The 15117-nt window shown below is 35.0% G+C and overlaps 1 protein-coding gene and 1 pseudogene across 1 annotated transcript; both read right to left on the reverse strand.

The window, feature by feature from the left end:
• Positions 1 to 9284: 9284 nt before the first annotated feature.
• LOC113236034 lies at positions 9285 to 10048 on the reverse strand (annotated as a pseudogene).
• Positions 10049 to 11473: 1425 nt separating this feature from the next.
• Positions 11474 to 13488, reverse strand: LOC113235735 (THO complex subunit 4). The gene is made up of 4 exons (XM_026471617.1): positions 13226 to 13488; positions 12219 to 12432; positions 11950 to 12135; positions 11474 to 11825 (listed from the first exon to the last, which is right to left on the reverse strand). Exons 1-4 carry the CDS (start codon positions 13427 to 13429, stop codon positions 11668 to 11670), a joined length of 762 nt encoding a protein of 253 aa, XP_026327402.1. The 5' UTR covers positions 13430 to 13488; the 3' UTR covers positions 11474 to 11667.
• Between the last annotated feature and the right edge of the window lie 1629 nt (positions 13489 to 15117).

Raw genomic sequence — 15117 nt, forward strand, 5'->3', positions numbered from 1 at the left:
TCCTTTTTTAATAAAACTGGACACGTGGCTACTGTTGCTTTGGAGAATCGTTGTACTGTGAATCGTGATTGGTACACGACCATTTGTTTGCCGGAAGTTATTGACAAACTCCGTAAAAATAACCGTAAACGCACGTATCATCTTGCACCACGATAATGTCAGTTCTCACATGGCCAGACAGACAAATGAATTCTTGAATTTGCATTCCCCGCGATGCGATCTACAATAATCAAAGACCCATGTTTTTCTATGTATCCTAGAAATAGTAAATTGAAAAGTCTGGAATGCAGTAGTAAGTCACATTACTAGTCAATATTTTTTCACCGTAAACGCGTTAAGTGCGCTTGATGCCATTAGCTAAGTGCGAAGAATTTATTGTATTGAAAATTAACTATACGTGCAGTAATTAGATTTGATATCATTTTTCACAATATGTCGTTCGTAGTTTATTTGTGAGTATCAAAGCATAATTAATGGGGTTATATTACTACATGCTATTATCACTAGAAATTGCAAGTTATTATATTTTACGGTTAATATAAATGCAGTACTACTTACTGCGTTTATGCCTCGGTCGAACCGAAAATCGAATTCTTTGACCAACAAATAAACAACGAGTTCACGTGCGATGTGTTCAAGGAGATAGACAGATATAATACGTTGTTGCAAAAGCGAGACAATCAATGTTTTCACCGGCACACATTGACTTACAAATAAATGGACGACGGGTTTAATACAAAAACCACGAAAAAAATGTCCCAAGTCAACCTATTCGAAATTTAAATTGTAATGTCATCGCAGTATCGCGCTGTCAGTCGAACAAATGAAGACTAAAGCGGAGTTTGGCGCTCTGTATACGATTTTAGCGCCTTACAAGTGCGGACACTTTTTAGCGCGGACCCGACGTCCATATAATTGTAAGCCAATGCCGGCACATCAAAATTTTTCAAAATTAAAGCGCATGTGCATCGCTCGGGTACATGATACGGTTGTCAAAGGGAAGTATATATGCACATTTTAAAGACATTGTGGATAAGACGTTGTTGAGATTAAAGAAAATATAGCGTACATTTTTACAAAAGCCCCAAACAGAGTGAAATTTTGTCATCATAAAAAAACTTATGTCATATTGTTTATTTTTCAACTGTCACATGTCAGGTATGTTTTTACAGCGTTGCCAATGCCAATTGTCCAAAATCCCCAAAAATCACGGTTAAAATCCCCAAATTTGGGGAGAACAAAGTTCATATTCTCCACAAATTGCCCACATCTCGAGTTTTCACTATTTATTACAAATACATCGCTTAAAAATAATTATAATAAAGAATTAAGAAACTTAAAATAGAACCATATATTACGTTTGCTGTGAATGAAACAGAATGTAAAATGTAAAGCAAATTATAAAATCAGATGATCTTAAATCGTTTATTTATTTTAATGAGATTCAACACTAATCAAACTTTGAAAAATAATTTTTCTTTGCCTTACAAAATTAAGTAACTTAATTATTTTGTTGCGCATTTGGTGACACTATGGTCAATGTTAGAAAAAATCAATGAGTAAATTAAGTTTCAACCTATATTTCATATTTAAAGTTGACGAGTGCCGAGTGGTAAGTTGTGGTGTGGAAGTACCAACCGCTCGGCTTTGTTTATCAACAGCTGATTTCGTTTTTCTACATACCGGGGACGGTCCCGTTAGCGTTAATGAATTTTTTCATACGAATGAACCAATTTTGAAAACATTTATGCCACTCCTCCGTGACAATCTCCGAAACATATTTTTCATATTCTTCGACAGCTTCTTCAGGTGATAAAAATCGTTCAAGAAGTCACTCAATATATAAAAAAGTACATAGTTTACAGAATCGTAGTAAAAATGTGCAATTTTAATATATTTATATATATAATGAACAAAAAGTTTTCATTCTTAGGAATACATCACTGTAATAGTAAACTCAAACAATGCATTAATGCAGTAACCTCAATACTTACTGCGTTTATAGCGAGACTGAGGTAACTTACTGCGTTTTTATAAGGATTGATCACGTTTGAGAGGCGATATAAGTAAGCATATTTGCGTTCAATGCTGTTTTATTATTAAGAAACAGTTGATTTAAATAGAAGTGCCACCGTCCTTGATGATTTTGGTGTTGTTTCTTATAAGTAAAACAGTATAAATGTACTAGTTTGAAAAAATTTACACAAAATGACAAACCAAAAAGACCAATGTTTTTTATTAAACAAAATTTAAATTTTTAAAACTATTATAGGTAAGAGAATATATACTTATAAGAGTATATACCTATAACAATATATACCTATAACAATAAGGAATTGACAACGTATCAAATTAAACACAAAACTTTTCAAAACTATTGTATGTAATATTGAATATAACGGTAATAAGGTAACAAACTTTGCAGTATTAAAAACACAAATGTAAGTTTCTTAGTAAGCACTTCTTTCAAATAACTAAACTTAATAAAAGTACAGTCCTATCAAAACTTTAAAGAGGCACATTGTGAGATCATTAAAAAAACCTAGATTGTTTTAACAAGCACCAAAGGAACAAGTTCTTTCCAAGATATAATTGATCTTTATAAAATTTTGGCGCCATTTATAATAATCTCAGTGCAGAGTACTAAAAAACCGACCTCAAAAGTAAGTGGAATTACTTCTATTTGCTAAGTTTTATTGAAATATCTCCTAGTTCGCCACTATACAGGACATGACACTGGAGATAATAAAAATCGGTTCTCACTACTCAAAGTATATTGAGAGAAAAACGCCTTGAATTGGAGAAATAGCAAAATCAACCATTAAAGTAATTGCTCCTAAATTAAAGTGAGGCGCTATTTATAAAAATGAATCTTCATGCGTGAACAGCCACCCTTCGAGGTGGATGCTTTTCTTCAAAATGAAATCGGACTACTATGAAAGTACCCCCTGTCCAACAAAAAAAGAATCATGAAAATCGGTTCACAAATACCGGAGTTATTGCGTAATATACATACAAAAAAAGAAGAAAAAAAGAACATACAGACGAATTGTAAACCTCCTCCTTTTTTTAAGTCGGTTAAAAATGAAGGAAAGAAAAATCCTGTAATATTAATTTATACTTTGCACCTAACTTCGTTAAATAAAATATAATTCATCACATTATGGCATATTGAGAGATCATTAAAAGTTAAACGTACCGATTAAATATAATCTTTTAGATATTGAGGTAAAACTGTAATACTATACTAATATATTATACTTATATGTATAACTGAGGATAACAGTTTCTTTTATAATGGGTAAGGTATGTACATATTTTACGAAATAAAAGTTAAATTTTTATATATATATTTTTTTTATAACATCAAGGGACGGGACGAACAAGTCGTGCGCCTGATGGTAAGGTACACGCCTGTCCATAACTGTTACAGTGCCACTCAGAGCTTTAAATTGCAAAGATCTGAGGGGCACTACCACTGCGCCCGTCACCCTGAGACATAAGTTGACAAGTCCCATGTGCCTGTAATTACACCAGTGCCTGTAGTTTCAATATTTTATATAAGAATAACTTATTAAAAAAAAGTATGTCTCAGCTCATCGTCATTATTTTAATATAAATTATAAGTACGCATTTGACCTCCATCTCATCTGATGGAAAGTGACGATGAGATCGACGATGGAGCATACACACATAAATAATGTCTATCCACTTTGAGAAGACCCAAGTTATAACGTTCAGGAAACAAGTCTGCAGGTAGGGAATTCCACTCTATAGCGGTTCGCCATATAAATGTGGAAGCATAACGCTTCGTGCGAATCTTTGGAATATCCACAATATTTGTCTAAATGTCTACACCCAGTCTCCCTGTGATGGAAAGGGGAAGGCGGAATTGAATCGTCTAATTCCGTCGCACACTCTCCGTGATATGTACTGTAAAATACCGTTAAGCAAGCAACTTTATGGTGGTGTTCAAGGCTCTGCAGCTTCGCCTCCACTAATTCCGAGTCACCTATAAGCCTCTTGCCACGGTCGTCAGTTGAATCCAAAGTGGCCAGTTGGTATGTAGCAGAGCCATCCCAAAGGTGGCAGCAGTACTCCATGCACAACTGGACTGGTGCTTGGTACCGCTGAAGTAACTGTCCCGGTATAAAATAACGCCTCACACTGGAAAGAATGCCAAGCTTCCTTGTTGCATTTTTGACCATGGATTCAATGTATCTGCCGTAGTTCAAATTGGACGACAGGTCCATTCCAAGTAGCTATAGACATGAGGCTATCGATATGGATATATGTTAGCGCGCGCGCGTCGTATAGAGCCTATCCACGCAAGTCAGCTAAAAAGATTTTTGAATTTTAAAATTGCAAAATCGTGTTCTTTATGGGCTAATTATACAACTGTGAAGTGTAGTCTTTGTTGAGATAGGTAGTGCTCAAAACCGTATTAAAATAGCGCGTTTTATTGCTGAGAAATAAGCGAATATATTTCAAAGTTTAAGTTAACGACTTAACGACGACACATTCGCTGCTTAGTTGAGTGCACGACCTGCGGTGTCGCTGCGGCGAAGAGAGGAGCAGCAGTGCAACGACGCGGGGGCCGAGTGCGGCGCATACCCTCGGTTACGCGTGCGTCAACGTATGTCGCGAGAGCTGCAAGTATACGACATTGAGTTGGTGACCCCCCGACCAGATTTTCCATACAATAATTGATAGAGGTGTGCTATTCTATTTTCATACAGTGATGAATACACAAAACTCACTCTGCGCCGGTTTTCGGTGTCGGTCGTTGCAATACCAGATAGCTACTTTTTGATATGTTCGCTTTGTGAAAAACATTATGACCTGCTGTGGCAACTACGCTTCTCTCAAACTCGGAGCTCCTTATCAGATGGCTGATTGGGTGTTAGATGCAAAGAATTGGGCAACCAATATATGTATCAAACCATGGAAGCAGCTTTTTCGGTCCAGAACTGAAATTAAAGGGAAAAAGTAAACATCTAAAGAGGATTCCCTTTTACTATCAAAATATTAGAGGTCTACGTTCTAAGACTACTAAATTCCATAACCATGTAACATGTAAATGTTCATCCGATGTCATAGCACTAACGGAAACCATTCTAACAAGCTCAGTATGCTATGGAGAACTTTTTCCTGACGGTTTTTACTATATATCGCAAGACCGAGCGGGTGATGTAGGATGGGTTGGTGTGCTACTACCAGTGCGTGACTATTACAATGTGGTTGAAGAGACTATTACATTGTAATCAACAAATACTTGAACAAAAATTATTATGTTTAGAATCGATTAATTGAATGGAATACGCGTGTTTACGCGAATTACGTTCAATCAATCCATCGAAAAACACTTAGTTGCCGCTTCTACGCTTTAGAACAAGGACGAAGGTGGTCTAGTTTATCCCACCAAAGATGCTATTCTAATATGCAGAGTAGCAGAGTTAGAAATCCGAGAAATCATTATCAAATCACAAAAACTTTACACGAGGCCGACATTAAGTAAACCTATTTTGTCAGCAGTAACATTTTCAGTTGTCTTGCCATTCACCAATTTGATCACTCACCGACGAAAAACCTAGTAATACCAAATCTTGTAGGGAAAGGACAATAATTTTTATATTTGAAGTTGATTAAAAATTAAAGTTTAAATTTTTAAGTAAACAAAACTTTTTCTTAAAATAACTTTTAAAAAGGACAATACTATATTGTTTTGGTATTTCTCAACTATATTAATATTTCACGACTACTAGTAATCAACGAGTACTTGAATCGATTAATTGAATGGAATAGGATAGAATGATTAAACGGATTACACGTAGTATTCCGTTCAATCAATCGATTTAACGCTGAAGGAGGGTTTCCCATCACTAAATAGTTCTTGTGACGTCATCGTGGACACAAAATGTGACACGCTCGGTTTTCATAGTAATTGTTTGCGGCGTCTATCTAAATATATGTCTGTGGTTATAGCGCTCAACAGAGTTTACATACGGAGTATATTTGTGCGTATAATATACATTAGGGCTTTTGTATCTCTAGTATTTGGAAAAAAAATCATGTCTTAGATGTTTCACTAATTCCCATATTCTTACGAATTGTAAACAACCACACGAAATAGTATGCTTTAAATATGGAAAGAAAGGCATTCGTACTCCAGTGTCCAGTTTGTGATAAAAAAATCTAACCATAAAATTAAATAATTTGGATTTGAGAACCGGTAACACTCTTTGCACCAGATTTTCGGAACGTTGCAAAGAATCAGACTGAAACGAATGACTTAATTGTATAACTAACTTCTCAACTAGACACATGGGAATTGATCCATATTTGAAGTTTGAGTGAAAACCGCTACAATGTCAATCCTTTATTAATGGAATATTTACATAACTGGATTCGAATTATTTAGAAAGTGTCACATTGCGTGATTATAATTTCATGAACCATTATCACAAAGGGGCTCTTTTTAGTGTAAACCAAAATTCTATTATCTATGGTGCCTACTCGCTACTGATTCATTCACAGAAGTCTATCAGCGCCGTTTCATTATATCCAAAACTTCTTGAATTCGTTTCTGGAGAGATATTTTCTTTGTCTTTGTCACCCTGACTGGTGATTATAAGTGCCTAAAAACCCTAATGCGTATTGTTTATAATATAAAGCGCCGAACCTGGGAACATAATTAAAATAATATAATTATTGAAAATGCATACACTTGGTAAATTCTCAAGGGCAGACTGCTACGCAAATACCCAGACCGATCTCATACTGTTCCAATTAAAAAACACACTTTAGAGGTATACTGTCCCTTAGCTCCTCCCCTTATTTTTGAAATCAAATGTTCACGTGCAAGCTGGAAAATTAAGCAAGGCTTCAATCCGGGCAAAAAATCTTCGATTTGATTTTATATATATATATACAGTGGTGGTCGTATAATTAGAAACACTACAAACGGTCTTTGACATTATGTAAGAAACTTTACCGCAATCGTTTTTATTTTGAAATGAAATAATAAATAGGACAACAATAGGTTCAACGATTTATTATTTATTAGAAAAACAATATAAATCCACTACACAAGTGCAGTTTCAATATTACATTACGGACAAACACTTAAATCAGTTTTAAGGTATAAACCTTAGAATAATAACGCATAGAAACCTAGCCCGCACACGCTAAGTGAGGCAAGTTAGAGGGTTCCAAACGCGTCCCAGGAGCGCGCGGGCTGTTAGTGCTCAAGGTCATATTGCACCGCGAACAGCTCCAAAATTTTTTGCTAAAAATGACGAAATGTGCGGTAAATGGGTGTAAAAATACAACAGACAAACATAAAATAGACACTAACATCGCATTCCACAAGTAAGTAATGCGTTTCAACTCATATTTTTATGTAAATATTCACTAAAACAGAAAAATAATTTCGCGGCAACAAGATACGAAAGTGTTGCAAAGTAACGAATTTTTTTTCTCCCCATTTTGCTATTCTGTATCAAAATAATTATATTACGTAAATTTTAGTGGTGCCTGTAATTTAGATTTATTTGCGCATCTTGAACTAATATTTACTTTAATAAACATTAAATGTTTTCGTTAACTCCTGTAAGTGATTGGGACACTTAATTATTTTATAATACTTTTAACGGCTCTGCGTTCATGCTTTATTGAATAATTATTTATTTTTATTTTATTTGAATTGGAGCACATATTGCAACAAATTTACAGTAGGTACTTATATATTTGTTTCTACTATAGTGTTGGCACCACCAGTACAACTTTGATAGCTTATTATATGTCTTTCTTTTCGTAACTCAAGCGAAATATTTTATATTAAAATATTTTATTTTCTTAAAAGGGGAGCATTCTTAAGCGATTTTTTAATCTATTTTAACAGTTATTTTCTTTAATGTTTGCTTATGGCATTTTCGGTTTTAGGTTTCGAATAAGGCACTTATTTCTAAATCCAAGATGGCGGACACGAGTTTTCAAATAAATGCAATATGGGTATCATTTTCGAGGTGTTTGGGAATGTTCAATACAAATATGGGACTCATTTCTAAATCCAAGATGGCAAACACGACAGTTCAAACAAAAGCAATATTCGTAATGAGCACTCCCAAATACCTCGAAAACGATACCCAACTTGCCATTATTTGAAAAATCGTGCCCGCCATCTTGGATTTACAAATGAGTGCCATATTCGTAATGAGCACCCCCAAGTACCTCGAAAATGATACCCATATTGCATTTTTTTGAAAAATCGTGCCCGCCATCTTGGATGTAGAAATGAGTGCCATATTCGTCATGAGCATCCCCAAGTACCTCGAAAATGATACCCATATTGCATTTATTTCAAAACTCGTGTCCGCCATCTTGGATTTAGAAATGAGTGCCATATTCGTAATGAGCATCCCCAAATACCTCGAAAAGGATACCCATATAGCATATTTTGAAAAATCGTGTCCGCCATCTTGGATTTACAAATAAGTGCTATATTCGTTTTTCATCGACAAAACCGAGCACATCTGTAGGCACCTGATCGACAATGTCGGGCAAATCTGTAGGCACCTTTAACTTAATGATGAGTTAAGCAAGATACAATTTCCCCACTTTTGAGGGAAATGTTATTCCATGGCATCATTATTTGTATATTTGTGTGCGTGCCGACGAGCGTAGTTACAAGTTGCTTACGCCTACATGAATTTGGTTTTTGCCTCACTTGTGACAGTTCGTTTGATATGAAACTATCATTCTATGCGTTATTATTCTAAGGTATAAACAATAATGGACAACTAATTAGAAACAACAACAAAAAAGTGTAAAAACACAACATTTTTTTAATTATTAGCAATTAGTATTTTTATTTACGAAATAGCTACTATCCACAGCCTACCAATATTTATAATAAATATTCAATAACAGCTTTGCAACGACGTGACATTGATTCAATCAATGTCATAAATTTTTCTAGGGGGATTGAATTCCATGCTTCAACAAATGCTTCATATAATTCGTTTTGACTGGTGTTACGTTTGTTTGAGACTTTCTTCTTAACAATATACCACAGATTTTGTATCGGGTTTAAATCCGGACTATTTGCTGGCCAGTCTAAAACGGATATACGCTGTTCGATAAGGAAACATTTGACGCTAGTGGCCGTGTGTTTAGGATCATTGTCATGCTGAAAGATCCAGGTTACAGGCAAATGATCGTCCGAGTAGGGAATCATTGTGTCCTCTAAGATATTTTTGTACTGCCATTGATCCATTGTACCTTCAATCTTCCGAACGGGACCAACTCCACATCCGGAAAAACACCCCCAAACTTTAATGTTTCCGCCACCGTGCTTGACTATGCTCCTTGTGTATTTATAATTAAAAGCACTGTTTACAGGACGTCTAACATAGCGCTTTCCATCTGAATTCACCATGTTTATTTTCGTTTCATCTGAAAATAAAACTTTTTTCCTGTCTCGTACCGTCCAATTAACATATTTTTTTGCGAATAATAATCGCTTCTCTCGATGTTGCTTGGTAAGAAGCGGTACCTTTCGAGAGGTTCTTCCAAACAATTTAGCTTCCACTAATCGTATCAGTCTTGATGAGATGTTTCTGGGGTCATCAGGCGAAAAAACTTCATTTTTAATCTGGTTTGAGCCTTGGGTCTTTTTTAGCAACACGAACGATTAGCTTATCTTCTCTGGGAGAGGTTTTTCTTGGCCGAGCCTTTCTAAGAACATTTTCAACAGTTCCATGTGTTTTATAGTGATTAATTGCATTAAAAACTTTCTTCACAGAACAATTTAAACGCTCAGCTATTCTTCTGTACGTCCACTTTTGATCTAAATGTAAATTAACAATTATTTGCCTAGTTGACGCGTCACAACTTTTATTTTTGCCCATTTTGAACAAAATTAAATTCAGATCAAATTTTGAATTGCCGCCAAATTAATACAAAACATCAAGAAAGAAATGTTATTCTTCAATTTCAAAAAAAGAACGAGCTATAGATGCTTTTTTCAAGTGTTTCTAATTAGATGTCCAAGCGGCCAGGAACAGAAAATATACTCGTACATTTTATAATTAAAAGTAAGATATGTTTTATTTTTTATGCATTTAATGATTTTTTTATTTGAGTGGCTATATTATTGCATGATTATGTATTATTGAATTTATATATTTTTCACGAACATTTGTACGTTGAAGTTAAACTTCCTTCAATCATAAGAAGTGTTTCTAATTAAACGACCACCACTGTATATATATATAATCTTTCGATTTTCCTGCAGCTTCAATCCAACCCTCTTTTATTTTAAACTCAATGGAAAAGCTTAAAAATACTCTACGTTTAATCTACGAGTATAATGGAATTTAAATATCTAAAACACATAAATTTTTCTTCAAGCAACAGCAACATCCAAATTGACATGAAATTGAAACGGTTGTCCGAAATATGAGTTGTGTTAAAATTACTCGAAATAAAATGTTTAGTAATAATAATAATAACAATAAAATAAAAGATTTATTTTTAAATTTAGATATATTAGAAATTTAACGTGAATGCTTTTCGCTTCGATATTTTAGGGACTTTAATTACAAAAATTATAGTAAGAAAGTCAAACATTTGAGTAAAAAATTATTATCGATAAACATCAGTCTTCGTAAATGAACATCACTATATTTGAGTCGAGAAATGTCTATGGAGACAAAAAGAAAACATTGAATAATAATAGAAATAGTAACTAAAAATGCAAATAGCCGGTGGAATGTTATCTCACTGGTTTATAATTTTTATTTTCACTCCAATTTTTACAAGGTGTATCGCTACAACTTGGCATTTTCACGTTTTACTAGAGATCTTGTCTAAACAACGATCGCCATGTCACTGTGGCGATGTTTGTGGGCGTGTCACCTCGATGGTCAAAATGACCGAACGAGCGACGGTAACCACGCCCCCATACCATATCTCCCCTTTTTTTCTATATCTATGGCTAAAACGAATTTAGCACTTACATTTTAAAGCGCAAAAGACAACATGTCCTGTCGCATCGCAACTCTAAAGCTAAAGGGATTTTAAAAAATCCGTAACGACATTAGTCGTCCATGTATAAATATCATCTGATTTTTGTCCTCATAACCTGTAGCATTTCGAGAATAAATCGAAAAAATTTGAAAACTAGAGGTCATTTCGTGATTTTTATCTATTGAGGAAACTATGTTTTATGTTTCTGATTAACGTCTGTGCTTGAATATATCGTGTAGTTACTTGTACAATATTTTACTTTTAACTTGAAAGTGGATTTACCCCTCTAAAATCAAAGACAATAACACATTGACCAATAGGTCAGTGCATCATATACATATAACATCTGATTTATACATGTCAACATAACATGTCCTTTGGTTTCCATAGTCTCAGGTTGGAAGAAATAATTATGCATCATATATTTTTTAAGAATTTATTACAAATTATATACTTCACAATCTTGACCACAATCGTCGCTGATGTCATAATACTACGTACGTTAAAATTAACTTTAGTAATCAAAAACAATTGGTTTTTTAGAAATTCGTAAAATTAAACACTTAATTGTGTTATTTGTTGTTTTGCACTTAACATCATATTTAGTGTCTCTGTCACTGTCCAAACCAGCCGTTTTCACTTGATTTCTTTGACATAAGCATCAAGTTCAGCATCTAGTTGTTCTGCTGTAGGCACAGGACGTTTGCCGCGTTTAGCGCCAGTAGCGGCGGCACCACGACCACGGCGAGGGGCTCCACGAGGTCCACCACCAACACCTTGACTCCGTACATTACCTTGAAATGTAAAATAAAATACAAAAATTCTGCAACTATATTTGATCTCCTCTTCTCAAGACAGATGCACTGAACTTAAGTTTGTATGAATTTTAACCAATATATAAAAACAGCCATTACAAACCTCTATTAGAATTTCGCCTAATTGGTCCACCTCCACCAAGCCTGCCCCCAGCATCACTTCTGAAAGAACTGATTTCAGATGTGGCTAACTGGATATTCATTGCACGTCCATCTAAAGGAACTCCGTTGTATTGCTTCATGGCCTTTAATGCATCTGCTCTCCTTTCAAACAACACATCAGCTGTCCCTGTTCAGGCAAAACCCATTATTAAATTCACAAACAAACCAGGTGTACAATGTGGTATAATAAATAGGATTTTTAAAGCTCACCAAGGGACCTGCCTGATCTGTCATAGTGTACAGCGGCACTTTTCAGAATGCCAAACTCGGAGAAAAGCTCTTGAATATCCGAATCAGACACCCCAAAGTCCAGATTAGACACCAACAGTTTGGTGGGGCCCATTGTTATTGGACCTTGTCTCTGAATCTTCCTGTCTCCAAAGTCACTGAACATGTCATGTTTCCAAGTGCTGTTAACATCACCCTGAAATAGGTCGTCCTTCATAGAGCATGCCACTTGGCTACCTGATGCCTCTGAGTTACATTTAATAGACTCAAGATACATGGCACATACAAATGACATAGTGAACATATTTTCTTTTTTAATAATTAATTAGTTACAAATGTTAACAAAACTACATCATAGACAAAAAGTGATCGGTACACAACAGCTATTATAAAGTAAATCATTGTCTGCAATTATTAATATTCTTTCACTGATCACACTGCACTGGTACTTTTGGAACACAATTGTCTTTGTATTCACAGTGATGAACACCAAATGCAACTCTTGTTCCGTCCGCATCAAGTTTAGCAGCAAGGCCCCAGCGTTCAAATGTAGCAGTTGCAGCACCTTCCAGGAACTAATTTTTGCAGTTTGACCCCTCAGCCTCGAAGAAATTAATTAGGACTGAACCACACTTTGCGAGCACAAAGTGTTTACTATTATGCAGCAACCTTCATCGTCCAGACCTCAGTGATGTTGCAATCGAAAATTACAACAAAATACGCAAACAACATGGTAAAATACATAACTCCCAATGTTAGTCCAACATGGACAAGAATAGAATAGTAGAACTTTACTGATACAAACATTAGATCCGGTGAGGTTCAAACTGCTGGTTGGTAACATTACCATTTCCGAACAGATAAACTACAACTCCTGCAAATTCCCCGCGGTGTCCCTCGCGAATAGGTACATTTTTGTGATGCGTCATTTCAACACGATCATTCGGCCGCCATTTGCAATTTCATAATCATCTAATTATTTGATTTACCCTGGAGTAGTTAGCAGGCTTGGATACTCCGCCACGACTTCTACCTCGCAATACGCCTCCAGCGCGGCCATTGCGAAATCCTGCACCACCTCCGCGGCCCGGTCTTCTGTTATCAAATTTTCTTCCAGCTCCTCCACCTCCTCTACCACCTTTTCTGGTTGCTTTTATAATATCGTCCAATGCCATATCGATCTTGTCAACCATGTTTGCTTGTTATTTAATTTATTTGATTATATTAATGTACAACACAAAATTAATCTTGGGAGCACACGCGCAGCGTCCACTGCTACGAAGTACGAGTCAACAGGAAAAGGAAATCACTTTTTTTGTTTCGAAAATTGTACTTAAATTACATGTATAAAAGAGAAATGTCATGTAAAACAAAAATAGAAGGTGATCAATTCGTGTTGCCCCATCTCATTTTATAAAAACTATAAACTTTTTTGACAGGCAAGAAAAGCACACTGGCTGGCACAAATAAAAAAAAATGGCGCGCTTTTTTTTATTAATAGTTTTGGCTTGGATACAAGTCCTTAGAGTCATGTCTTCGTTTAAATATCGGGATCCTCAGTAGTATTTGGGCATTTTCACTTTTTAGTGTACACCGGGTTTTGCACCGGTCCAACTTTTTCACAATTATTTTGTAACGTAGTTAAGGAACGATTGCATTATTTTTTGAATAAAATGGTGAAAAGAATGTTTTAAATTGACGAATTCATCGACGAATGAGACGAATTTGAGTGATTTTTGTAAAACCCTTTTTTTTTTGTTTTAAGGTCTTAAACGTACAAAATTTTTATGTGAATATTTAAGATATTGTATAGTATAGTATGAAATATTTAAGTGAAATACATAAAAAAAAACCCTTATATTTTAGGTCACACGAATGAGATTGCAGTAACACGAATGATTTTCTCATTAACGTAAATGAGAAAGGTGGCAAAGTAATGAGAAATTATTATTACAACACACATATTATTGTTCACAAAAGAACATTTAACATGTAACAAATATTTTAATATAACTTCTTGTATCAAAATCCTTCTCATCCGTGTAAAACCATGTATCTATCTTACATATAGATTAATAAATAAATCTAAATAAGTATTTTGTTAATGTCATATAAGCTTTGTTGTACATCAATATATCATCATTACCACCATCACCATCATCATCATGATCACCATTATCATCAGCATCATTACCATTCACATCATCATCACTGTAGCGGACTGTATCAAATGGGTTAAAGGATGGGTGCTAACAACCAGTGAGCAAGGCCAAGCAAATGACTGGCCTGAAAACGACCTTATTACGTGGATGAGCACGAGACAACAAAGTGTAGCCATTTCGACTACAGAGGCGGAGATTGTAGCTGCTAGCGAAGGTGCAAGGGAGTGTGTCCGGCTAGCTCGGGTTATGGCAAGTCTAATTGGAGTGAAAGCTAAACCAACTTTGCAAGTTGATAACCAGGCAGCAATAAGACTAACGGAAAACTCGGAATTTCATCGGCATATCCAAATACGTAATTTTTTTTATCAGAGAACGGGTAAATAAGAGAGAGATTACATTAAAGAAGGTGTCAAGTGAAGGACAACTGGCAGATATTTTTACCAAAACTCTACCGGCTAAAGAAATTAGTCTGTCGATTGGGTATTCATTGAGAGAAAATGTTAGAGTTTGAGTATGATGTTCAATGAAACTCAATGCTCATAAAGAAGAAATATGTTTAAAAGTCATGTTTAAGTATAGCTTGTGAAAAAAATGTCGGAAAAATAAAAAGAGATATAGCGAAATTGGGTACCTATATTATATACTAAATCTATGAGCGAAATGTATTCACAATTTTATTTATAAATATAGGAAATGAAACTATTTTTCCGGATTTAAAT

Source organism: Hyposmocoma kahamanoa, unplaced genomic scaffold (genome assembly GCF_003589595.1).
Source record: "Hyposmocoma kahamanoa isolate Upper Pololo Valley unplaced genomic scaffold, ASM358959v1 88, whole genome shotgun sequence".
Taxonomy (NCBI): domain Eukaryota; kingdom Metazoa; phylum Arthropoda; class Insecta; order Lepidoptera; family Cosmopterigidae; genus Hyposmocoma; species Hyposmocoma kahamanoa.